Here is a 27,458-nt window from a genome sequence, read left to right as displayed (position 1 = left end):
TATGTCAAAAGCTTAGCTTCAAAAGAGTAGAAGACAAAGTACACGTTACTATCTTATCATGGAATCAAACAGAAGAACATAAAAAGCCTCTCTGGATCCCTTACCATCTAGTCCAGCATCCTGTTCTGGGGAGGCCAGCCTGGAAGGGCCCAGAAATCCTAAAACTGGGGCATGGAAGCTTTCTTTCCACAAGTGTCCCATAGGAACTTCTAGTTGGTGGCCTATCTCCTCTGATCATGCAAGCAGCATGAAGCTATAATGATGAGTAGCTATTGCTAGAACTGCCCTCTTCCTCCATGAATTTGTCTAATCCTCTTTTAGAACCATTTAAGCTAGTAGTCAACCACACATCTTATTGCAGAAAATTCCATAACTTATACCCTTTAGGGCTTAAGTTCTGAGTCTCCCTGCTCCTGCAGCATGTTGCTGGAAACTGCAGGCATGGATGTGGATACAAATGATGGTTGAGAGCAACTCAAGCCACAAAGTAATTGTGTATGTGATGTCCAAGACAGCTCAAATTACAACACAGTATTTGGAGGAGTATCCCTGGAGTAAATGTGATGTGTACTGGCTGTAAGGTAAGCCTTCAGAAGGGTGACCCCAAGGTTATGTACAAGAGAAGAGAAAAGAAGATATTCTGGTGGCAAAGGCTGTGAGTGACTCGTATAGGTCAGAACAACAAATTTCAGGATATTTAACTTGATGACCCTTGAATGTTTTTCTTGAGCTCTGCAGCAATAACATTTGAAAATTTTTGTGAAAGGATGCATATGCAATTTTTGTTTATACACCAATATTTTTCTCAACAACTTTCAACATCATTAACAATTGTCATTATCAATATCATCATGGTATCCTTCTGAGGCATCTGTTTAAGAATGGAAGCATTGTTATGTGGTGGTTCTTTGAGAGGTGTCCTTAGAAGGTGACTCTGGAAGATACCTGTTTGATATCATGACTATTGGCTCACAGTGTTCCTCAGTGCTCCATCTTATTCCCCATGCTGGGCAATGTATACATAAAATGGCTGGGATAAGTCAGGAGTCCTGAGGTTCTGTGTCACTGGTACACTGATGACACCCAAGTCTATTTCTCCTTTCCATCTAGTTCTAAATCAGTGCCTGATGTCAGAAATGGACTGGTGAACAGATTCAAGCACACTCCAACTGGGACAGAGCTTATCTGGGTTAGCTAAAGGGCAGATAATGGGGTCTAGCATGTGCTGGATGGGGTTACACTCCCCCTGAAGACTCATAGTTTGGGTGTACTCCTGGTCTTGGCCTTGAACATAAACGCCCATTGTGGTGGTGACAAGGAACGAGCTGATGGAGCCAGGCCAACTGTGTTCATTCCTGAAGATGTCTGATGGGCACACCACCACTCAGGTGTTACTGGCATCCCACTTGGACCACTGGAGGTGTTTCATGTGCAGCTGCCTTTGAAAACTGTTTGGAAACCTCAGTTAACCTGGAATGCTTCAGCCAGACTGTGGATGGGGCTGGTTACAGGGATTGAGTCTGGCCGCAATTCAAGCTGCTGGTTATGAAGTATAAAAACCCATATGGCTTGGGACCAGAATAAGGTATTGTTATTATTTTCAGCCAAGTTTGTGTGTGTGTATAATTTCTGTGATACTCAGTGCACTTAAGGGCGATTTGCATGGTAGAAAGCTGACATCAACATGTTTTCAATAAAAGAAAAGTACTGAAAATTCAGAGTATTTGTTTATTTAATGCATGCATTCACACATGAATCTAACCATTAAAAAACCCACAACAAAATGCCCAAGGGACTCCACTGAGTAATAATGTTTATGGATAATGTTATAACCTCATTTAAGGTCCAGCCTTGGATGAGAACTATTGCTCTGAAGATAACTAACTACATTTCCAGTGTCTTTGTCAAATGTGCAATGGATTCATAGTATGAGTAATTTGCAGAGAAAGTTTGCTTTGGAGAACCCTGCTCACCAAAATACCATAGTATGATAACACACACACACACACACACACACACACACACACACACACACGCGCGTCCGTGCACACACCCCTAACCAAAAAGCTACTTTTTTTTAACATTCCAAGCAGGAGTGGCAAACCTCCAGGATGCAGGCAGAGGTTTCGGCTCAGCCCTCATCCCCTGCTGTTCTGCTTTCAAGGATTCCATCTCTCTTCCTGACCTGCTGGAGCCTCTGGCAGGAGGCCAGGCTGTCTCTGATTCCCCTGCATGCTGAGCCCCCTGCCCCTGTGGTGCTGCTGACAGCTGCCTGACCTTTCCAAATGCTGCCGCTGACCCTCTCTGTAAGGCTTGCATGTTTTCCAATATCAGCGCTTGACATCTAATGCTCCAGGCCTAGCAAATTAAGCCATTATTCTAGAAGACCTCCAATCATGAAAATCATGCATTCTCTCCACTCAAACTATTCTACCATTATAGCTGGGACTGCAAAGCTGAGAAGGAGGGTCCCAACTGGTCTTGCAGAGATTCCCCCTTCTGACTCCACCCCTTTCACCCAGTCACCAAGCATTTGGTGGATGACTGCTTTGGGCATGGATTTTCAGCCCATGTCAAAGGTTGAAATGCTTCGTCTGAAAGTTAGTTGCTGGCAGTAGAAACAAGCTACCATTTTTTGCATTATTGGTTCTGCCCCATTATCTTTGGCCTCACCCATCACTGGATGGCAGTCCCCAAGCACTTTTCCAAAACTGAATTTGGCCTCTGACTGAAAGAGGTTCTCAACCTCTTTACTACAGTATGTTAACAATTGCAGTGCAAACAAATTTAGAACAAATGCAGCGAATGTTCTTTCCTAGTATTTCCAAAACTATTGTCTGTCCCATAATATTCGGAGTCCTAATAAATATCTGCAGGGGATCCTGGCTGCCTTTCTTTTTGTTTGTATGTTACATTTTTGAATGTTGTCGTTGAGCCTTTGTACAATGGGTTTGTTCCCTGGAAAAGAAGGAGGGAGTATTAAATAGATTTTCTATGTGGCATAAGAAGGTGTACTCAACACAGTATTAATACTATGGTACTACCTTTCGTAACTATTATTGCTTTTGTGATGTAATCCATTCTTAATGACCTGAACAAATGTTAAATAAATGTCTCCAAATGAGAAAGATTATAGAAAAATATGAACACCATCAAAAATGGCATCAGGAAACGAGCACATCTGTCTGCAAACTATAACATATAAAGAAGCCTTTCACAGTCTTCAAGACAAATCTCAAAAAAAGAGAAGAATCCGTATTTTTGTGAAATATAACTATAACATGAACATAGCTGCAACATGATACTATGATGCCATGCTCACTGGATACTGTCAGGAGGAAGAGCCTGAGCAAATTTAGCAGCCATGCGCACGCATGCACGCCCATACCCATGCACATTAGTTCCAGGTACCAGCCTAGGCCTGGCCAGACATTTTGCCAGATATGAAACAGAGAGCTGAGTTCAGTTGCCAGAGAACTAGGAATGCCAGCCAGCTTCTGCTTCTTCCTCGGCTTCACAAGGCTGACCCATGGAGGTGAAGAGGTTACTGGTAGACATGACTGATCTGATTTCAGCTATGGGGATCTGCAACTAACATTGGATGATACACATCTACTGAGTGAATCTTTCCCAGCTTGAGTCTTACAATCTGAAGGGCTAAAGTGTTCTTGTGTCTGGGGAAGAAGCATGTGAAGAAGACCCATGAAAATTTATCTTACATATGTTAATTACTCTGCAGAAGTATAACTAGTCCAGTGGTGCTACTATAGGTTACCGTTTGAAGTGAGGGGATGGCTTGTTGAAAACCACATGGGACAATATCCTGCTGTGCCCATGTTCTCATGGGGTCACTGCTTATGCAGCAGGGCTTTTGCATTTCTGAAATAATCTGAAATGAGCGCAATGGGACAGGTCAGCTGAGTTTGCAGAACAGAGCTCTGCTTACTTTGTACAACCCAGAAATGAGTGTTTTTTTCTGAGTTTTGTTTTGGTAGGTAATGCAAATGCAAGTGGTAGGTCCTGTGAGTGCAATGGAATCAGTGGAAGCGGAGAAACCTCATTGGGAATTGCATACCTTCTTTACTATTCCATAGTTACCTGGATCACATTTTAAACCCCGAAGCCTGTTTTCAGATGAACCACACTGATGAATGAAGCCTGAAAAAAGCAGCTCTCTTGACCCTGATGTTCTTATATCCTGGTCCTATAGCACAGCCTGCGCTGTTTGGAGCCATTTGTATCAATGACCTTCGCAATGGGTGATGTGTATATGTGTGTGTTAATGGTGTTTCATTCTCGGTGGCTCGTGCTTTAAGCTACAGATGGGATCATTTATTTTAAGCTGCTTGAATAAGGATGTGTGAAAATAAACATTTTGCTTAGGCAGGTATTTTGTATAGGATTAGGAAAGTTCTGTTCTCCCAGTGGAGAATTGAAACATTGATCCATTTCAGTCAGAGTTAATAGTAGACTGTATTGGTTGGTCTGTATTAAGAATAACCTGCAACCAAATTTGCCCCTCTGTAAACACATGTGACTTTATCTTTGGCAGGTGTCAAGGGGCTCATTCCTCCTGCACCTAATTGGTGTTTCCTAGAACTTCAAAAATAAACTAATTACATGTTCTGCCTGTAAATGACAATTTAATGTGAGATGAATACTAATATGTTTCTTCCTGATGGAACTAGTTTTGACATGCACTTTGGTATGTTCTGTGTGTGCATTATTTCTTTGAACTAAAAAGAAGCCTTCTTCTAGTGTCACTAAAGATAACCTCTCTCATGCATCACAGGATACAGATCATTTTGGCACCAGCCAGGCAAAGACAGTGAAGAAACAGAACAGAAAAGCAGCTTGAAAGACCAATATTTACCCCCTTCTCTGTTCTGCCAGTAAGCCCGCTTTGACTTTTCCTTGGTTCTCTCTTTTTGTTTCGGCTATGAGTACTGACTGGCTGCAGCTGAGAGCCAATAGCTGTGGTAGGGAATAAACTGGAGCCTCATCTGCGACTGGAACATCTCCAAAAGGAGCCTTATAAGAACTGGTGGAGTCACCAATGGAATTATGGGGGCATATTTGGGAAGTTAATGGTGACCAGGCTTGTGTGAGAGGCAGACTAAGGTTGAGAGCTGTGGGTAAGCTCTGGTGAATGGCCTCTCCCTGGCTAGGAGTCAGGGTGTGTGATTTCAGTATAGTTAATTAGGAGAGGATGGGGTGTTCTTGTCTTTATTATTGAACCCATTTCAATTTTATTCCCCTAATCTGCCAGTTTGGCCTTTACTTTATGTAGCCAGCCTGATTTGCAGCAACCACCTCTTTGAATCAATACCGTCTGCATGATAGCAGAGCACGGTTGCACTGTTTAAGGTTGAGTATTTGTAAGATGGGATGTGTTTGTGCCAGAGAAGGAGGATGCTGGGAGACAGAATGGGAGGATGGAATGAGGATCTCTGAGTGGCAGAAGACCTAGAAGATTGTGTGGAACCTTTTCAGATCCCTGTTCCATACTGCTGGTTCCTGGTGGCCTGGCTATAGGACTCTCCATCATGGTTGCAGTGCTGGTAAATACCAGGTTGCTGTCCAGTTAGGCTTAGTTCGTCTATGAACTGCTTATGGACAAGAGAGCCAACTTGGCATATGTCATTGAGCTGGGGGGTGTAGATCTGCCCCGGCTTTGCCTACCTGGGTACTCAGTACAGCGGCAGGCCAGGCTAAAAGGCTGGAAAGGAATGGAGAGGAGTCATCCTGCTCACCAGGAGACTGCCCTGTGATGGTGGAAAGAGACAGCTTGGGAATGTTACTGGTGTACACCCACCCTTCTAGCCAATGGCCTTCCCTATGGAGCTGGCTGAGGTAGCCTCATACGTTGCTTTGGGAAACCCAAGAACCTTGATATTGGATTACTGAGCAAAACTCTTTTCTGTATTCATTGCAACAGTTGCCATCTTGCAAGAAGATAAAGAAAGAACTACTGTGAACTTTTACTTACTGTTTGCCATTTGGCTTTTGATCGCTCTGCTTCGAATTTCGCAACTTCTTTCCGGTCATGAAATGAAATGAACAATTTCCACATGCAAATCAAGAAAACCCCAGTGACGATGATCGCAATAGAAACACCCATCACAATCATTGTAACATTCGGAGGTTGTGGGCAGTCTGTAGAAAGCAAAAAACACCCGTAAAAGTAGGTTCTGTTGATGTTTGAAAGAAGCTGTAGGATGTTCATGTCTGTATGTGTTTCTTGTAAATGTAAGCACCCGAATCCCCATGTGTCCACCTAGAGCTGCTATGCACAATGGCTGCCTTATTCTCTTCAGTGGTGATGGAAAATTTGTATGCATAAAGGAATGCAAATACATAACTATGGTCCATATTGAAATAAATAGGCCAGCTTTGGTGGTAGTGGCGGGCATCTATAGTGAATCACTAGAATCCAATGGCAGCATTGGAAAATTAATTCAGAATCATCTACTGGGTTTGTAATCCTTCCACTCCTCTTTTCTGTATTGCTTTCTATGAACGTCCACAAGGAGTAAATGCTTTCCTAACTCATGGTAGGTTTGCCTTTGAAATGCTTTGGTCTTAGAACTAAAAGCAGAAGGAAGTCTGCAGAAGACCACTTTCCTGGTATGTCCTTTGCAGCATTTGGTCGCCTTGAAAATCTCCTCCACAACAGCGTGGCTTGGGGGTGGGGGGGAAAGGAGAATCACCCCGAATTGGAGGTGCTGCTGCTTGCACACAGTGGTCCCACTCAATTATGGCAAATTCCAGCTTCCCACCACACCCATGTCATTTGTTAACCCTCTGGAGATGATTTTCAGGGGTTGCAAAGGACTGCGGGGGCAAGGAGGGGATGGAAATGCTTCCTTCTGTAAGGGTTACTCCTGGCTGGAGCTCCAGGTTTTGGAGGGCCTCTGGGCAGCCTCGATGGGCCTGTTCCCTCAGTGAATCTACCTTCTCACCACCATGGCCACCGATAGCTCTTGCCCCTGATGCTCTTCTCCATCAGTGGTACCACTTCCTTTCTTGACAGGCAGAGGCCCTGTGAGTAAGAGGACATGGGCAACTCTTCCTCCTCCTCCTCCTCCTCCTCCTCCTCCTCCTCCTTGTCATTGCCCTTGTCTGAGTCAGAGCAAGAGGTAGGTGAACCAGGCAGGAGCTGCTGAGGTGCAGGTCCTTGCAGGCGGCCACCCACGCCAGCCTTGGCACACGCCCTGGTCCTTCTACTGCTCTGGTTTTAAGCCTGTGTCTCCAAGCAGCCTTCTTGAAAAAGGCACACACAACAGCAGTGTATTTCAGCAATTTTCCAAGCTTGTGCCCTACCTTTTTGCTTTATGCTGTGAAGGGTTGTTTTTCCCTGTTCATCAGTTGCCATGAGATATGTGATTACGCATTCATTTTCCCCTCGTAACAAACAAGGAACAAATTTATCTTCCATGATATCTGTGAAGGAGGGGGAAACCCATTTTTCAAGTCAAGACCAATTCATCAAGCAGTTTCTATGAGGATTGAAGGATTTATAATGTCAGGCCATTTTCAACAGGCACTAAAGGAGGAAGGAAGGAAGCTAAAATTTCTAAAAGATTTTAACACAATACTTCTACCACTAAAAGGTTTTCATCCGTGTCGTTTTTGTTATACTTTGTGCTTAGGTTTCAGATGAGAAGGTCCAGGTGTTGTCAATCTACATTGACCATCAAGAGCACCCATCAAGTCTGCTGTAATTTGAAATTCAGTGAATTGGAAATAATGTCCAAGAGAGTTTCCATAGCTATCTAAGGGAATATAATAGCCCTGATTATAGGACAAAGTAAACAATATGTTCTCCTTGTCTTTTTGCTACTGGTATTATGCCTAGACTGAGTTTCAATGTTAGCATATTCCCATATCAAAAGGATACTGATCCTTTTCAAAGAGGGATGGCATTTATTGCTTCCAGAATGCTGTTATAAAAATTAGCGTGACATGCATTGTCAGAATAATTAAATGGAAATCATAACCAAGAAATGAAAGCTGTTGCATAATTTTAAGGCTTTTCAGTGAAATGCAGATAAAAAAGAACCCTAAGGTGAACCTAAGATCTTAGTTCTGCGAACAGTGTTTCCACTTTAATTTTCTCAGATGCGAAAAACCTTTGATGTTCTTTCAAGAGGCCCTAGAAGGGGTGCCGTATGTGTGAGGGAAATGTGACAGACTACAAACAGAAAGAAGAATGGAATCTGAAACTGCAGGCTCTAATGCCAACAAAACCAAAGCATAATGACTTGTCTACAATTGATAAACTGCTTTTAAAAGTAGTAATAGTAGCTCTTACTGAAGCACTTCTGGAATCTAGAGCCACCCTAGAAAAAGTACCTCACTAGGGTAATTCCAAGTCAAGTGTTTATGAATTGTACTATTATACAAATACCTCGCCTTCAAGAATTATTATCTATCTATTATTAGGTTAGTGCTCCCATTTGCAGTACTGTATATTTTGACCCGACAAGATTTCACCAAAGTTATTCATACTATAATTTCTCAAAGTTTAAATGAAACTGCACCACTGCATTTTTGGAGGGGTTGGTAGACGGGTTCTTGAAAATGACATTTCTTTGGGAAAAGGGCTAAGCCAGATTTACACGCTCATTGAAAGACACACGTGTTACTCAACAACTCCCCTTATATATACTTATTTGCTAGTAATTCCCATTTCACTTTAAGGAATTCACTTCTATGTAAAGAAGGTACATATAATGAAGCTGCATATTTTGAATGTGGAGCACAGAATGGAGGGAGGGACGGAGGGAAGATCCTGTAACAGGGTGTAATTATAATTATGGGCTCTGTCCTATCTACCCATGACTAGAATGCAGCCCCTGAGACCGTTTTTGTAGTTGAACAGCCTTTGGGCAGAAAAAGTATGACTTGGGGCTGCCCTCATTCATTCCTGCAGAAATCTCTGGGAAAAGAGAGGAGGTGCCTTTGCCCACATGTTCTCTTCTCCCTCTGTATCCACATCCTCACATGTTCTTTGTATTAATGAAATAGAAACTAAGTTAATTGCATCAGCCTATAAAAATATTAGATTTTAAAATAAGTATGCAAAGGAAATCCCCTACATGTGGATATCCTCACATACAAGGATCGTTTTACAATTGGGATGGTTGCTTTTCAGCCATGTGTTCTCAAGCTCACGTCACTTTTTATTTATGATTTTTCTTGTTGTTGGAACAGAATGTAAGCATCCCTGGATTGTTTTCATTTGTGGAGCCTTTGATATGCTCTTAGCAATTTGGAGAAACCAACTTCAAGATGTAAATGAACTGAAAATACCTAATTTGGGTGTTTGACCTAATTATTATATCTGTCTGATCTAGAAATGAGGTCATGTCTGTGGAGTGTTGATAGCAACCTTGATGGTTGTGCTTGATTTAAAGAACTATAGTTATGTCTGGAATTCATCTCTGTTTCCATTGGGAATCGAGTTGTTAACAAATGGCTTTGTATAGCAGATAAAAAGGAAAACCCCTCTTTCCATTTAGAGAAGGTGCGTTTCTTGGTCAGCCATTTAAAGCCCCTTTTCTCTGTGGTAGCACTTACAGACTTCAATAGGATTACTACATAAGCTTCTGGAGGGAAGAACTTCATCTATAGAACATGAAATGCTTTGGGAGTTATTACAGATTACTTCTCAATGGGTGGTAATGGAGAGATGTCTGATCTGGAAGGCTCCTATTGAACGTTTCTCGATATAGACAGTGATTACTAGCACAATGCAAATAGACAGCAGCAGCTTCTAAGAGGACAGCAAAGAGCAACCTCAATGAAGCTAATCTTTAGCAGAACTTGTGCGAGGATTTCCCCCAAGCCCTGCTCCAGGAAGTGCAGTGCTTTGTTACATTAAAGGGAAAGGGATTTGTAGTTTGGGCACTATAACTGGAAGAGCCTGGAGTCCAAGAGAAATTAAGGAAGGCCGTGCGTGTGGAAGAGGATGGTGTGTCCAGGCCCCAAGATCTTTCCAGGCCCCTCTCTGTGTAACCCTCTAAGGTGTTCCCAGGGACTGCCTGGAATTAGGAAGAGGGGCTGTCCAGTGGAATCCTTTCTGCACCGTGGATGCTCTCCCCACAGTGGCACATGGGGCACCACCATTGTGGCACCCAAACTATAATCTTTTTGGCACCAGATGGATTTATTCTTCCAGGCTTTTTAGTCCTTTGTTAAAAAAATAGGAAAGAAAATCAACCCTGTATTGCATGCTGTTGACCTCTGCTGTTGGTTTTACTTTGATTTTACTTTGTGGCTATTTTAATTTGTTTTAGATTTTACATTATCCAGTATTGTTATGCTCTTGCATTTTACAGTTCTTACCTCTATTTTCTGTGTTATTATGTGCTACTTTAATTCTTTAAGGTTCGCATTTAATGTTTCTAATGTATTGTGCACTGACCAGGAAACTTTGGTTTTAGGGCAGTTTTAAAGTACAATAAAGAAGTAAAGAAGGATGTAATCCTATGCCTGTTTAGGCAGAAAAAAAATCCTAAATTCTTCGCATGGGACTTTTTCTGTCTAAACTAGCAAATGATTGCAGTCTAAGAAAATAAATAATTTGTGGACCAACCAGATGGTTTGAGGTATTGGACAGAACAGAAATATGGTTAATAAATAAATATCATGATGACAAGAGGAATGAAAACTTGTTTTTCTTCCTCTTCTTCTCTCCTTTCTCATTCATATGACTTTGTATTCAGCAAAGCATTGTTTGATCTTTTGCTCCTGTAAAAATCATTTTATGTTTAACATTTGGGGAAAAAAACCTCTTAAGATGGATGTGAGGCTGTGACAGCATCAAGATGTGCCTATATTCTGACGTTTATTATTTTTAAAGAAAGCCCTGAAACATTCATCTCCTCATCCTTTATGTCGGATCGGGTTACTGTCCAATGAGATAAATGGTTGAGGAATTGTGCTTCACTCACTATGGCTGCCATCCTATAACTGCTTGGAAGTAAGGTAAATGGTACCTGAGGTAAATGGCATCTAAATTTAAATAGATTGTCTGATAAAGGAGTTAGCTAGAACACCACTTGCATGACCAATGTATTTAATGTGCAAACAATTACATTTCTGTTACCTATTTATAAGATTTATGAGATGATTAATCCAGACCAAAATTAGCACTCGAAGCAGGACACACTAGAACAACAGTGCAGTGCTATGCATGTTTACTCAGAAATAAGCACAGCTGAGTAAATCACAGGGTGCTTTCCACCTCATTAAGTGTTATATCTAGTTTATATCTCGTTAATACTGCAGCCTAAAACCCAATTAGATTCAGTTAAAAACATAAAGCTCAATAAAACAGCTTCCCTCAACCAAGGTATTTCCAGATGTGGTACCTACAATTCCTGTCATCCTCAAGCATACTTGGTAGAGTTGATGGGAGTTGTACTCAACACATCTAGAAAGCACCAGGTTGGGTGGGCAGGATAAGACAAAGAGTGACAGCATGTAATCAACCCTACTGCCACAACTAATAATGCTACAATAATGAATTAAACAAGGAAATGTACAGACCTTCTTCAGTGCTGACAGTTGCATCAACCAGTTTACAGGTTTCCACACAGTCTTCTGGTGACTGTTCATTAGACGCTAAATAACATTCTGCACAGCTCCTGAGAAAAATGATTCACAACACCTCAACCACTATTGTTAACAAGGTATCAGGAAGAAAAAGAAAAATATCCAGTCTTCAACTGAGAAAGTATCTTAGAAAAAATGTCTGTAAGGAGGGTTCTATTAGAAGTTCCCAGTAATTTTATATTTATTGTATTTAAAAAATAGAATAAATGTCTCATAGATAAAGTACTCAATCATCTGTCTTTCCCTTCAAGCTTTCATTAGATAGAAAAAAAACAGGACATTATTCTTGCATGTGGTTCTACATATGTGGCACCAGTTAACACACAAGCACATGCATGATTATGCCATTATGATTCTGCATTATTACCATATTTATACAGCCTGTTATAGAACAGAAGATTGTTTTAGACTAGGCCTCCCGAAGGGTGCGATCCTATGCATGTTTAGACAGAAAAAAAGTCTTACAACTGTTCCAGCATATAATTTTTTAAAAATCTATTTATTTTAAAATATTTTATATTGCCTATGTAAATCAGATCCAGACCATGTACAATATTAAAATGTAACCAGTGACTTTCAGAAAAAAGCAGGATATTTTTTATATATAGTTATAGGTTGAAGCTATAATCTAGTGCCCAGTTATGCTAACTTAAGCCCAATTAAAACAAAGGGGTTCAGGTACACCTGACTTTGTATTGGGAGACGGCCTATGACTTTAGCCTATATTCAGCATTGAAACTGGCCAGATGCAAAAGAAGCCTGGGATTCACTGTGAATAATTGTCTATAAGTGCAGATTCCTTCTTCTACAACAAGGATAGACTTCAGACCTGTAGGATATGTTAGGATAGATGCTTTAACAATAAAACCATGAGATTCAGTTAGAGCTGGAGGGAGACACCTGCAGAGGCTCTGTGGATGGATATACATGGAGATTTAAGGGAATGGATGTCTCTGCGCATGTGCCCAGCCCAGAAACCGATGATTAATACAGAAAAAAAAAAAATCCAGCTTTGGTTTTCCCTCAGTCATTCTTTTTCAGGGATCTACATCAGGAGAAAAAAAATTGTTTGGTTGTTTCCATTGTTAGATCAGCAAATGCAAGGTATAAAAATCACCCACAAATCAAGCAGAGAGCTATTAGTACAGATCTCTGCAGCCTGGCACCCTTCAGATGTTTTGGATCCAGCTCTCATCTGTCCTAGTTTACAAGGCCAGTCATTTAGATGCTAGCCACCTGCAGTCCAAAACATCTGAAAGGCACCAGGCCAGAGAAGGCTCAGGAGTAGGTTCTAATGTACCTTCTGCCCACCCTGACTCTACTCAACTATTAAGGCAGAGGAGTCCTGTCCTCTTTTACCTCTGGCTGTCGTACTGGATACCTACAAGTTGTTGCCCTGAAGGAAAACTTTTTCAGTTTTTAATGGAAAAATAAACCTTGTTTGGTTTCTGAATGAAAATTGCCAGGATAATACTCATCTATCTTAAGAAATAGACATCTATGTATTAATTAAAATAAAATGGGTTTGTTGATTAAGGGAGTGATTCCAGGGGTTCTGTTCATCATCTTGTAAGGGCGATAGGGTACTTTGGATTCCCAGAGCCAAGGTCAGGGGCAGAGCTCTGACTTTGGCGCAGGAAGCTAGGAAGCTGTGCATTGGTCCTTGCTCCCTGTCTCCCAGCTAGCGCAAAAAGAATCATGCCAGCATCTCTGAGGTTGGAAAATAGACCTCATAGAGGGTGAAAGGGGGCATTCTTGGGGGTAGGGAGGGGAGGAGACTTCCCAAGCCAGGATGCAACATGTCCTGTGTCCTTTGCAGCCTCTTTCCCTTCCCTTCAGATATGCCCCATTAGATGGTCAAAACTGACCATCTGGGTAAGATGCAGGGTGAGAGGAGTGGGCTGGGAGCAATAGTTCACCTTCACCTGCTCGGCATGGGATGCTTGTAAGCCTCCGAATTTGTGAGCACTGTGGATACAACTCATAGCAGTGCTGTCTATGTGATTTGAAGTAACTTAAATTAATTCACTTGTACAGTTGCTAAAATCTTTAAGCACTAATAATAATGACGATAATACTCTGAATCAATCCCGCACAAGTTAGTCAAAAGGTTACTGAATAATTCATCTGGGACTAGATCCAGGTTTGAACTTCCTGGCTGAGGAAAATAATTAATGACATTAAGGAAAAGTTAATTCCATGCAACATAGTAGGAAAAAAATGGCAGACAGTAACATTAAGTAGAGTTCAAGGAGTGCAGCTTGACCTATGAGCAATTCTGCCAGCAACTGTATATTTCATTTGGGGCACAAGGAACTGCCTCATCTGGAAAGCATCACGAACTGTGAAATGGCCTTGATGTTGCAAGCCAGACAATAGCATTGCAGCAGTAGTGCCTGGTTTTAAGCAACGGAGAGGGCAATCCCTTGCTCCCTGCAAACTATTTCCAGGGTCAGAGGATTCTTGCCAAGGCTGTGATGTAGAACACTATAACCTCGAAAAGGGGACTTCAGTATCCCGTCTCCTGCATCCTCTTCCACCTTGCAGTAGCCACAGAAACAACTGCACTTGGATGCAAAAATGACCACTGCTTCCAAGGTCATAAAAATGGCTTCCGACAGCTCAGAAAGGGAGTGTGCTTGTTTGTGGGGAAGTGAGAGAGGAGAGCAGAATCTTATGGCTTGGCCAGCCCCAGTCCTGCTACTACCAAGAAACCATCCCCGGAAAGACTCAGAGGCATATCTAGAGAAAAAAGTAGGACACAGATGAAGAAAAGGTACAAATTGTCTCTGTTGCCCTGTGAGTTTGCAGCTTCTACCTCATAAAAGCCCAACCCATAGACTGTGTCCTTTTTGGATGTGCAAAACCATGAATTTGATTTATTTGTTTGCTGTCTGTTGTATGTACAACTGCCTTTTCTTCTGGACAGTTATCAGTTCTTTCGTCCAGAGCTGAAACAGCTGCAAATATATTTGGCAAATGAAGCAACATTTGACTTTAAAATGTTTTGACAAAAAGTGAGCCACTGGTATCCCTATTTTATAGTGAGGAAAACATAATGAGAGGTAACACAGCCAAGTGCCAAAGTGGTGCAGTGGTTAGAGCATTGGACTCAGTCCCTGCTTGGCCCTGGGTGGCTTTGAGCCGGTCAACAAAGTACACCTCACCTCAGCAAGGAGTGGCCAGGTGTCCAGTGTGCTTGCTCAAACTGCTCTCCATGTGTTAACCTTTGATGCACAACCTTAAGGCTCTCTTTACCTTGCCTTTATGCCAACCTAGATTGGTATGAAGTAAAGGATTCTCTTCTGACAGCCCTTCAACTAGAGGACTATCCCCTCAGGTAGGACACTTGTCCACACTAAGGCAGAGACTTGTTGCTGCTGCTGCTGCAGCTGATTTCTCGGCATCTTCTAGCTCAGCTTAAAGTCTTTGAGATGTACTGCAAACCACCGAGAGATTTACCAGTCAGCCCTAATCGATGTTCCACTTGCCCCTGCTTTTGGGTATCAACTCATTCTCAGCCTCAGCACGCCGTCTGTGATATGAGGTAATAACACTGACCAACCTGACAGGACTTCCTAAGATCCAATTAGCTTCTCAGGGGTGTAGCAGCCTCATCGATTCCCCACCTCTGCAGAGGGGAACAGCCTCTGTTAACCTCAACCTCACCAGGAAGTGCTCAGATAAAGAAGTGGTACAGGATGTACAGCGATGATTTAAGTAGCAAATGGAAGGAACAAGCATGTATTAGGATTTAACTGCATCAGAAATACATAAAACCCAGCAGGTACAGTAAACAACATTCAGCACCTCTGAAATATGACCGTGTTTTTAGACGTGTGTCAGACACAGACATTGATGAGCATACAAAAGAACAACAACTCACCGTTTAGAACTGCACGGGTCGTTATAGGTAGGGTATTTTTCACAAGTGCTACCGGAAACCCCAGGATCTGTGCACACGCATTTGCCACAAACGCATTCTCCTCTCCCGCTGCAGATGGTGCCATCTCCCGAAATGCAGCTCTCTGTCTCAGTGCTGCAGCTACAATATTCGCCAGTCCAGCCGGCGTGGCAGATACAGTGGCTGCAGTCACAGTCTCCATTGCCTGAGGAAGATGATAGAACACAGTTGCTCCTTGGATTGCCATCTGATACCATCCCAAGATTCAGGAGTCTAAAACTTCCACTCATCCTCAAACTCATCTATCATTACCTTTCCATCCTAAGCCCTAGAATGCCTCAGTGCTGAAATATGAAATTTTATTCATTTATTCAAGAAGTTATAGTATTTCTAGAAATCCAGACAGGTAGTCAATCACTGTTCTTTTTAGGACCAGCTAAAATCACAAAGCAATGAACAGGTTTTGTGGACTCCCAGAACTCCCAGAATGGATATTATTTTTTGAAAAGAAATGTTTCTGGGAAAGATGAGGAAAATTTGATATTATGGATAGACATCCTTCTGAGTGTCTATCAGCCTCAAAATGGTGGAAAGATTAGAATGAAATAGTTTCTTCCTGCTCCCCATCCACCTCCCCTTTACATTACAATTTTATGCAGACTTAGAATGCAATCCTATGAATATTCCAACAGAAAAAGTCCCGCAACTCCCAGAATTCCCCAGTCAGCATGTGGACTTTTTTCCGTCCAAGCACATAGACGACTGCACTCTTAATTACATTTTAAATGGCATCTCTTGCGTATCATTCTCTGATCTACCATTCCCACTTTATTTTTCCATCACTGTTTTTTTAACGAAATTACCGGTCAAGGTGGACTTACCTCCACACAACAGTCCTTTAAACCTGACACAGGAGAAATCGTCACATTCACAGTTGGGCCCATAAATATTCCCATACGCTGACAGGTGGCAAACGCACTGCCCACAGTAGCAGTCCCCTCTCCCACTGCAAGAGGCTGATTCTGGGTGAGCCTTGCAGGAATCCGCACTCAGCGAGTCTTTTTCGCTGCATTCACAGTGAGGGCCCAAGTAGCCAGGGCTGCAAGTGCACACGCCACACTCGAAGGAGCCGTTGCCGTTGTTGCACCTGGAGCTGTTCGCCTCTGCGTCCTTCTGGCAATTGCAGCTACATTTGGGCTGGACATCAATTTCCAGAGCTTCATTCAAGCCCACGGGCTTAATGAGGACCCTCCTTCCACCCTTGTCACAAGTAGAAAGGCTTAAAGTCACATTGAAAGTGACCTAGGGAGGGGAAGAAGATAGCATTTATCGCTTCAGTGTATAAAATGCAAAATTATGACTTAATTTTAAAAATACAGAATGAACGGCATCTTCCTGATTCATGTTGCATATACTTAGTTTAAAGGACTAGCCTATATTAAACAGAGATGTTTCATTCACGACAGAGTGAGATTCCGTGTCCATCGGGCTGTGGTTTCATGTCTCTACCATTTTGTTTAGCATACTTTTTGGTAATAGGCTGATATATTTTGTATGCATGCGGTTGTATATCCTGTGATCATTACCTTTCTGTGCAAATAGGCTTTCTTTTTTTCTGGCTGGACTACTGTTAGCTGAAAAACAGATTTGACATGGAAAAGTCCTATCCAATATGTGTTAGATCTATACAGTTCAGGAGAAGATTTAAAGCATGCTTGGGAGGGAGATGGCAATCCTTCTCCTGCCTGGGCTTTCCCCTTGGCACTGCTGTTTTGTTCTGTTTTGATATTTTTCTTTGGGTGAGGATAAACTTGTCTTGCTGAAGGAAAAATAGCATAAGGCGTGATTTGGAACTGAAGAGCACAGAGAGGGAAAGAGTGTCTCCCACCCTGCTCCCTGGCCATTCAGCATCTTTTGGTCCTGTACCCCACTCCTGACCTATGGGATACTTTGAGGCAAGACTTTTATGTTGCCATATATGGGGAAAGGGGGTGTCCAGAAGAGTTTGAACTTCCTTGCATAAGGCTGTTAGAAGGCTACTCTTGGTTTCATCGCAAACTGAGAACTGAGTTTGAGACGAGGAGAGTTTTCTGTTCTGCTTTTCCACTTCACTGTGGTATAGCAGAAGAGCACAGATGCACAAAAGGAAATCATGCTTTCTTTCACTTTCATTTTTCCTCTGCTAAAACATAGAAACAAAGCAAGTCAGAAGGGGCCTTCTGGGCCATCTAGTCTGACCCCTGGCTCCAGCCTGCTCCGCTCAGCTGTGCAAACAATATTGGTCCATGGCCCTGAAGCTCAAAGAGGTCCTTCTCCTGATCCAAGACACTTTGTAGCCCTGGGCAGTGCCCAAAAGGTGCCTCCTCACGACTTTGGGGCAATGCTTTAAAAAGTCTTGCTGCATAACTCAGACTCAATCTGCCCCTCAAAGTGCTGCCTCATGTCGGTACTTAGACCTGTCTTGCCTGCTGAGCAAGGCTAGGCTGGTTTCATCTTTGTTGTTTTTCACCAGCAGAAAAAAGTTTTGTTTTTTTTTAAATGCAGGCCTTTAGCATGTTAAGCCATTACTGTGGTACCTTTTACATGTGTTGTTAATGTATTTACTTTATTAGGGTTTTAACCAAGTTTTATTTTGAATGTTCCTACCATTGTTCGCCTCCTCGCGTGCCATTTTTTTTAGGTGAAAAGGCATTCTAGCAATCAAATACATATGAATAATAATCGATGGACCATGATTGAGCACTTGCATCATATTGTGGGAATGAAGAACTGATCAGCTGAGCAATGTATGTTTGTTTGAGTGTGTGTGTGTGTGCACATGTGTGAGTGAGCAGGTGATTTGTGAGTGACAGAGAGTCACTCTATATTTGTGAGTGACAGAGAGTCACTCTATATTTGTGAGTGACAGAGAGTCTGAATCAGTGCAGAGAGAATTTTTAGTGGTTATGTATGCATACATGCGTGTGCTTGTGGGGGTGAGGGGGACACCGGCCACAGTGTACCTGCACGCAACCCTCTTGGAACTGCAGCCTTAAACAGGGCAAAGTACCTCAAACTACTCACTGCTCATTATTCCCGCAGCTCCTCTTCAGCTACCTATGCAGCTTTGTAGGTTATAGATTCATAGGATCAGGCTGCATTAGTTTCACAACAAGAGATAGCATTCATGAATTCATAATCTACTTACAGTTTCTCCCACTTTAATGTGAGAGCATTTCTTCTGGTGTGGAAGGACGGTCCTGTTGTTGCAGATGGCAGTGAAAGCCAGGTTCAGTCCATCTGTGTCTCCAAACACCTCTAGCTCGATTTCAGACCGGAGTGCCTTGAATACAAAATTGGTAGCATAAGAACATAAGAGGAACCCTGCTGGATCGGCGAGAGGGTCTGTCCAGTCCAGCACTCTGATCACCCAGGAGCTGCCTGGAGGAGCCCCGCAGGCAGGGCATGAGTACCAAAGCCCCATCCCATCTCTGTGCTCCTCCAGCTGATGAACAACGTTCTTGCCACAATGTCCTTGGGTGACCAGCACCCTGCAGTTGTGAACTTACCCAGAGATGTGCTTGGGAGGCCTTCCCCTGAGTGCCCCAGGTGTGGTGGGCAGCTGTGGGCACAGCGCTTTTTCAGTGGTGGTGCCCTGGCAGTGGAACATTCGCCCCAGAGAAGGTGCTGGGCACCTACTTCGATTGCCCTTCAACACCAAGCAGCGACCTTTTACATTTCCCAGGCCTTTTACATTTGTCAGCTTTAAGGAGTTTTTACACTTTGTAGCTTTTGATATATACCATATTATACTTTCGTTGTTTTTATTGAATTTATTTCTTGTTGCCAGCTGCCCTGAGAACTTTGCAATAGGGCAAACTATAACACGACCAAATAAGACTGGAGAATTGACAAAACCTGAGAGACTATGACTTCATCTAAACTCATTCACCAGATGTAGCAAGCAAAGAAGCCCAGTTCTACTGAAGATATGATGGCATTATCATTTCCATTTATTTCCCGTGTAAAACTTTAAGCATTGATCAAATTCTAAGCAAGTATAGTTGCTTATATATTTCTGATTATACATAAATACACAGACATTAACACCCACTCTCAAATATTCCTTTTATATGTATATAAATTGTATGGTTATTTTCTGATTAGACAGAGCTCCTACTTAAGCTGTTTTACTGCAGATGTTCCTTAAGACTAAGTAGTATAATTAGTGAATTCCCTTGTTTCCATAGAGATCACAATTTATTACAAGACATGATGTTCTTGGTTATTGTTGCCTTTATTGAGTTAACTTCATTTTGAAATAAAATACATCTTAATGACAAAAGAGCTACCCTCTTAACTATTTATTCTGTAATAGAATGTGAAGATTGGAGAAGAACACAGCTTTTATTTTATATATTTTGGGGTCTTTAGAATTGCGATAGTGGCTTGCTTTGAAGCAACACTTCACTATGAGGCTCTTTATTCTTCTGCATTGTCACAGTTTAGTTCTGAAATACACAAAGGAATAACAAAGAAGCTGACAGTGAGCTCAGAATTATAGATGTAGGAATTTTGTGAAATCCATTCTGTCTGTATTTCATGGATTGTCAGGCATCTTTGCTCCATTGATGGAGGTTTTTCAAGGGATGTATGAGAATTCCGCTTAAAATGTGCATTTGGGCTAAAGTACATTAGTGCAAGTGTGAAATTCTGCCAAGTTATTTTGAGGAAGGCTTGAGGTCAGCATTGGAATTTTTCCTTTGAGAAAGGGCCTTCTTGGTGCTTGCACCCCACCTCTGGAATGGGCTTCCCAGCGAGGTGCACCTGGTGCCATCATTGCTATCATTTTGGCACCAGGTCATTTGGCATCTTTTCTCTGGCTATTTTAATAGCTGATTTTTGTGGAAATTTTGATTTGAACCTGCCCCTATTCTTGGCTTACAGTTTAATTTTAATTTTGAATCATTTATTTAAAAGTGTATATGTAAGGATTTTAATTTGTGGAATATGTTTCTTTATGTTTTTGGACATTTTGTTAATGTTCTAGTATTACAGATTTTTAAAATGTTATGTCTTTTCATTGCTTGTAAGCCACCCAGAGAACCCAAGCATGGGATAATGTAGTGGCACCGACATTCAATAATAAATAACTAAATAATAAACACTGGCAGTAATATACTTTTTCAGTATCTGAAATATAGGTGCTATTAAGTGCATGGTGATCTCATAATTTTTTGTTTTGCCTTTGTCTTTATAAAAGGATTGGAGCAGGAGTTTTCTTCCATTGGTGGAAGTCTTTATTCATGAAAGGTACTTTTGATCAGTTTTGGAGGATCCTTCAATGTCTCCCAGCTCGCTCTATTCAGCAAGGTCACCCAGCTCTTTATTTTCTGGGGGTTGAAGGTGTTCCCATGGAAAGGAAAGGGTTGGGGAAGTCCAGCTTTGCCAGTCCAGTTTTATATGCTGAATCCAACACCATGATTTCCTTTTTGCCTTTGACATACTGCTAAAGCTTGTGATGGCAAAGTTGCCGATAACTTCATTGGCCTTAGGGTGAGGAAAGCTGGAGCACACCACATTAAATGTAGACTGCGTTTAAATTAGTGGTTCTTGATTGACTCTAGCGGACTGACTTTCCCTCATGTGCTAGGGCTAATTTGGTTTCCTAGGTATTTGCATCGTGAAGCTTACAATATTTCTGTGCAAATATTAGAGTCAAATGGTTTCTTGATGAAGCCATGTGCAAAGCCATGTGTTTTAACATGTCAACTGGTGAAGGGCCTTAAGTGTTTTCGAAGAGATCTCATTTTGCCCTTATGAAATAAATAACTCTGCATTCTAGTAGCCTTGCTTTCACATAGACTTAGACCAAAATGAGCGCTTTGAAGACAGAAAACATTCGTTTAGAGTTTTTACAGTTTTTACCCTCTTGAGGCACGCACTGACAAGCTTTCTGAAGACTGTGACTCATGTTGTGAGGGAATATGAGAACATTTTATCTCATACACTTACTCAGAAGAATTCAAAAATCAACACAGTGTTGACTGCTGCCCACGGCTCTTTTTAGGAATGACCGTGGAGCACCAGTTATGTGAGGGAAAGGAAATGTGAGTGAAAAGATGTGAGGGAAAAAAAAAGTGCCACAACAGTAACTCAGACATGAAAGCAGCTGCACTGTAGGCTCTGTTGCGGCTATTCACCCTAAGAGACAATGCGAAGAAAACGGCATTGTTCAACCAAAGGTTCTGGAAAGGTAACACTGTTTCTATGTTTTGGTTTGTCTTCTGATCTTTTCCTGGAATGATCCAAACAAACACTATCAAAAGCCTCATTTCATGCCATCATTATTTTTACTAAGGATATGTGCAGCACAGTTGTCTGTATGTTTATGCAGAAGTACCCACCATTCTGTTTATCTACTGTTGGGTAATTGTGCTTGCAGATCTCACACTGTCTAAGGCTGCAACCTATACACTCTTGCTTGGGAATAACTCCAGTTGAACTCAGTTGGGCATTTTTCTATTACTTCTCCTCCATTCTGGAACTTTTCTCTGCTTGGTTTCTCTGCTAGACATCTGTGCACAACAAAAGTTTCATATGCAAACGAATATCACAAAGCTCACACAGGCATTCACAACACTCTTATCCTTAGTCTTATTAGGTACCTTATATGCATCAATAATCAGCTGAAGGACATTTCCAGAGTCCTTATAGAGTTGCCCAACAGTAGCTCCAGGTATAAGGTCAGCATATTTCTGAAAACGGAATTATTATAAAAAAAAATCAGGTAATATATGCTAGGAACACATGTTTACTCTTTCTAAATAAACATGCATAGGATTGTTCTGTAAAGCTGCCTTCCCCAAAATAGTGCCTTGCATGTGTGTTGGACTACAAATCCCATTAACTCCATGATAGGAGTTGTAGTTCAAAGCTTCCAGAGGACACTAGATTAGAGAAGCATCTCGTTGCACCTTGGTCGATCTAATCCAAATAAACATCCTCTCATCCTGGTGCTTTCTGGCTCTCCATGAACAGAGAACAAGGTGCGAAGAACTGTAGCAATGTCACCGGGGGCTAAAATTAAAATGTCAATTAACACAAAACAAAGACGGCAACTTCTAAAGGCAACTAAGTAACATGTCAGAAAGAAAAAGAAAAATGATCAGCCTACAGAGAGGAGAAGGAAAGGAAGTGCACACTTGAAACCATGCCACTCAGGCAAACAATGGTCGTGACAGCAAAGCACGATAAATAGGTAAGGGAGACGGGGATTAGTAGCTCTTATAACTAGTGCCTTTTCTTCTTGACTGAAGGACTCTGAAGCTCCACGGCTGAATGGTGTGCATAAACGCGCAGAGCTGTTTTGCAGAGCTCTGCTGACCATGAGAGCCTGGAGAGCCATGCTTTCAACTCCAGTAGCACAAATGCAAACACAGACCTGATTACCGGTATATTCAGATGGCGCCCAGCTGCATAAGGGAAAGTTGCATGGCGTTGCCTTTGAAGAGGCTCCAGACATTTCAGCTGGTTAAGAACATAGCTGCAAAATTGCTAACTGGCGCTGGGAGCCATGCGCAGAGCACACCAAGGCTTAGCCACCTTCACCGACTCCCAGCGTGTTTCCAGCCTCAGTACAAAGAGCTACTGTCGGCCCTAAGGTCTGTCATGTCTTGAGACCAGTGTACCTAAAGCATCACGAGTCTCCGTAAGCGTAGCCCTACAGTCATCTCATCGGAGGGCTTTCTTTGGGTGTAATACTACCCCATGCTTGTCTCATGCCTACTCTGATATTTTGGCATCCAACGAACTCCAGCCCACCCCCAGGTCTTTTAATCTGTACCTGCCCTAAATTCATTGTCTCTCTGCTATATTTGCATGCTCTCTTGTATACTTTACAGCTTGACTGTAGATATTTTTATTTGCTCATTTTACACATTTTACAATTATATTTAGAATTTGCTTCATTTCCCATAGCTCTGTATGCTTTCCCTACATTATTTTATGTCTGTAGACTCAGAGTGCACAGCAACATTCAACTTTCCCAGTTACTGGTCAGGGTGGCGTCATGCCCCCATGCCTCACTGGACCTCCCTCTTTTAGCTGAGCCTCACATGATTCCCACAGTGAGGCCTGATTTCGGCTTGCCCTGGAGCTCTGAACTCATTCGTGTCAGATGCAGGGAAAGAGCCAGCTAGAGGGGCCACCTCTTTTTTTCTCCTGTGTTTGTATTTCTGAAAGCTTTCTCAAGACCATTTAGTCTCTATTTCCAGGCTCTGCCTCTTATGAACTATCCTAAACAAAATTTTATTATTTCAATTTAAGGCCTTACTTTTTTTTCAAGAGACATATCATTACTAATGTATGTATCTAAAAATAAGGGGCAAAATCTCCTTCTAAACCAAATCACTTATTAGTGAGTCCAGTGAATATCAAACAGAAATTACTAAGAGTACTAAGATTGTCCAGAAGTAAGCAAGGTAATTATTTACTCAGTTCAGATGACATTTGGTAATTACATTTAAAAACTCTCCAATAACCAACATTCTCTGGGTGGTGTACAAATGAGGTGATATACATCACAGGTGATAATATATACATCACAGTAGAGCATCAATAAAATGGTACAGAATAGCACAAAGTAAAATGGGTAAAAATGGAAAAGAAAAATATTCAGTGGGCAAGGACTCCTGGCTTCGGTTCAGTGTGGGGAGTATCATTTCATCCTGAAACACTCACCTCTCAAGGACTACAAAAATCACATTTTCTTTTGGAGTTCCGCATCCCTCACTATCTGAGGAGGCTACTGCTGTTATATGAGGCATTATGTTTCAGTATCTCTTCGTCAGCGTTATCCTCGCATCAGAGCTCTCAGGTGACTTCCTTTGTTCTCCAGGAACATAATACAAAGTTTTATAATTACAAAACTCTTTTCTAGGGCATTTTTGTTCCACCCTTGCTAAAAACAGTACCTCTATTTTTTTCCTGTCTCATTGAGCATGCCCTTGTTCTGCTAAACTCTTCATCCTGTATTTTCTGTGTTGAATTATACTGAGTGCCTGCATGGACTCCGACTATCCCACTTTAAAGAGGCAAGAATTCTTGGAGTTTGCCACATCCTGTCTACAGTGCTTTGCGTACTGGCACCTCATCACAATAAGCATTCAAAAGAAAGAATTTCAGGCAAACAGGATTGATGGCTCTTACCTCATACAAAGGAAACTGTTCCTTCGTTACTGCAAAAATTAGTAAGACATTGTTTTGTACAATCTTCTCTATTAACTGACCCAAGCTTGGATATTCCTGAAGACAAACAAAAAGAAAAATATATCAGTTCTCAGCAGGGCACAAAAGTGTTAAATTAAAAAAAAAACCTGCATGGTGTCTTCTGACCTATTTCTTCTGTCATTCTGTACAACACAGAAAAGTCTGGAAACAGAAGCTTTGCACTCTCGCATTTGTATTTGTGGCAACTAATTGACTTTTTTAATCCTTGGGTTGCTGCAAAGTTGCAGGCTTCCTTTCCTGGCCAGTTCACACCATCTCAGCTCCCATGACCCTCCCCCTAGACCAGAGGTGGGTGACGTGTCCACTTGCAGCCATCCTTTCTGGCACCTGCCAAGTGCTGCACCCTTCCTACCCTTTATTTGTTCCTATTTTGAGTAACAACTGGCAACTGCAGTTGCTGCAGAGCAGATCTTGAGTGCTCCTGGACCTCGTGGGGCTCAGGATCATTCTCAGGAAATGAGGACTGTGAGCAGCTGCAGACTGATGCATTCACCAGTAATGCAGCCCCAGGAGGGTTTCACAACTGGACAAATGTGCCCACTGGCCCAAAAAAGGTCGGCTTCCACATCAAGTGGAAGGAAGTCACCCCCGCAGACAGCAGAAGCTGGGGAAGGGGGCTGGGAGGGGCAGGAGGTGTTGGAGGAGGGAGCTGGATGGACAAGATGGCCTGCCCTGTCTCCCATATTTTAGCCTGCTGCCCTCAGGAGGACAGTGCGTATTCACTAGTGACAAGCTAAGATTCAGCTACTAGTCTGATCAGCGTCCTTCTGCTCATGGGACTGGAAGGAGGGGAGTCATCTTGTTCTTGTCCTTTGCTGCACGCAGCAAAATGTCTTCAGCCAGCCCTGCTCAGCACACATCTTAGGACATCGTCGCCACCACCGATCTCCACGCGTCAAGATGCTTCTCCTGCTAGTGTAGCCAATTGCCCTCCATCCAGTCTTGCTGCTGGATGAGGATGGCGTTTTGCTGGGGAGGGCTGGCTGTGAAGAACACATCAGTTGCGGAGGGGATGCAGCAGGACAGGTGAAGGTGCGGCTCGGTCCCCTGAGGCCTCCCCTCTCAGGCTTTCAGCTTGGCAGGTGAAGAACGTGGGTAGCGCTGCAACTACACAGAGGCCGGCCTGCTTTCATGGCAGATACTGCAGGGGTTTCAGGAAAGCCACTCCTATATTAACCATTCAGTGGGCACCCTGAGGCAAGTACTGGCATCAAGAGAAGTTGCCTCAGAATTGCACATTTCTGGGCTGAAATGAGACACTCTGTGTGGCGGGGACAGGCACTCCTGACCCACCCACACAGAGCGGCAAGGCCTGCAGGACTGGGGTACCGCAGGCACTCCATGTAAATTTAAGGGCTGGGCTGTGAGGGGCCCTAGGTGGGTAGAAGGTAAGCCATGGGCCAAGGAAACTTGCCCCAAGACACTGAGATGGAAGAAGGAAAGCTGCTGCTTCACAGTCTGATGGGGCATCTCCACCAGAGGGGAGCAGTTATTTGTGTTACACGATTTGGTTACATACAATTTGCATAAAATAATTGCTCTCTGGAACTGCAATTAACCTGTGCCTTCTAATTTTGTACCAACTATAGTTGCGAACACCTCTGTGTTTGTTACACGTGAGATCCCTAAATCCTTAGATCCCTTTGGCAGAGTGAAGTTAACATCCAAGGAGTGGAGCTGCAGGGACCAATGCCTATTGCAAAGGTTTTTGCCCTGAAAGGCAGTCAATAGATATTTAAAATAAAATAAATAAAATGTCTGCTGTTCTACCTGTTCAAACAGGAATATGATATCCCTGTGTGTTGGAAAGAGACTTAGTTGGAAAGAGAAGTTGCCTTCTACATTCTTGAAAATAAGAATGAGATATTTTAGTTTGCAGATGGGAATTTCTAAAAATTATCCCTAGCATTCTATGTTGGAGCTATATTCAATAAACCATACTTATATGCTTATAAAATATTATAACGGAAGGAATTATGCACAACATGAAGCATATCATACCAACACAGTTGACATGGAGTATTCGTTATTGTCATCCAAGTGGCATTCTCCGTCATTTGGAATAACAATTCCTGCTAGTTTACTATCCATTCCAAAATGGGATTCAGCATCACTCACAAACACTAAGAGATGTAATGAATCATTTCTCCAACCAATTCTTTCCTAGAATGGAAATATAAATAGATCATGATAAAGGTAGGATAGAAACCTATGCATATAACATTCTTTGCCATGTGTAGGAATATATGGCTGGTCTTGTGTCTATGAGTACAGCAATACCATCTTTTATTCCGCTGAAGTTCAGTTTAAAGGATACAAGTACATAGGAACATGGAGAAGTCAGGCTATTGGTCCAGCTACGTAGCTCAGTGTGTTTCAGAGGCCTGCAAGCCTTTTGGTGAGTGATTGCTCTAGTCCTAGCTGGAGATGCTGGGAATTGATGCCTGGGCCCTTCAGAAGGCAAAGATGTCTTCTACCATTGAGCTATGAACCTTTGCCAAGGAATTTGAATTTGAAATCAATCATGTTATTTTGTTAGATCTTTAATAATGTTTTCCATGCCTTCTTATCATTCTAAGTGTCATCATGCTTATCGCACTGAACGTTAAATGACATTTCATGGCCAAAACCCAGAGCCATAAACCATTTTTCTGCCCCTTGG

General features: G+C 42.3%; 1 protein-coding gene across 5 annotated transcripts in view; it reads right to left on the bottom strand.

Annotated features, from left to right (window-relative positions):
* Positions 1-1,708: 1,708 nt before the first annotated feature.
* ITGB6 (integrin subunit beta 6) overlaps positions 1,709-27,458 on the bottom strand; it is a 64,101-nt gene continuing 38,351 nt past the window's right edge. For 2 of the 5 annotated variants that reach the window (XM_044417859.1, XM_044417860.1), the window contains 10 exons: positions 26,798-26,959; positions 24,716-24,811; positions 22,174-22,263; positions 18,714-18,848; positions 16,408-16,828; positions 15,509-15,731; positions 11,557-11,654; positions 7,324-7,443; positions 5,990-6,156; positions 1,709-2,958 (listed from right to left, as the gene is read on the bottom strand). In XM_044417859.1, the coding sequence (XP_044273794.1) occupies positions 2,860-2,958; positions 5,990-6,156; positions 7,324-7,443; positions 11,557-11,654; positions 15,509-15,731; positions 16,408-16,828; positions 18,714-18,848; positions 22,174-22,263; positions 24,716-24,811; positions 26,798-26,959 (1,611 nt within the window). In that variant the 3' untranslated portion in view covers positions 1,709-2,859. Of the gene's footprint in view, positions 2,959-5,989; positions 6,157-7,323; positions 7,547-11,556; positions 11,655-15,508; positions 15,732-16,407; positions 16,829-18,713; positions 18,849-22,173; positions 22,264-24,715; positions 24,812-26,797; positions 26,960-27,458 lie in introns of those variants that run through there. The other 3 variants (XM_044417861.1, XR_006413514.1, XR_006413515.1) reach the window with 3 other exon arrangements.

This window comes from Varanus komodoensis, unplaced genomic scaffold (assembly GCF_004798865.1).
Source record: "Varanus komodoensis strain SLA01 unplaced genomic scaffold, ASM479886v1 scaffold9, whole genome shotgun sequence".
In the NCBI taxonomy this organism is placed as follows: Eukaryota; Metazoa; Chordata; class Lepidosauria; order Squamata; family Varanidae; genus Varanus; species Varanus komodoensis.
The sequence above is the reverse complement of the archived record's forward strand: the minus strand, read 5'-3'. Positions and strand labels throughout refer to the sequence as shown.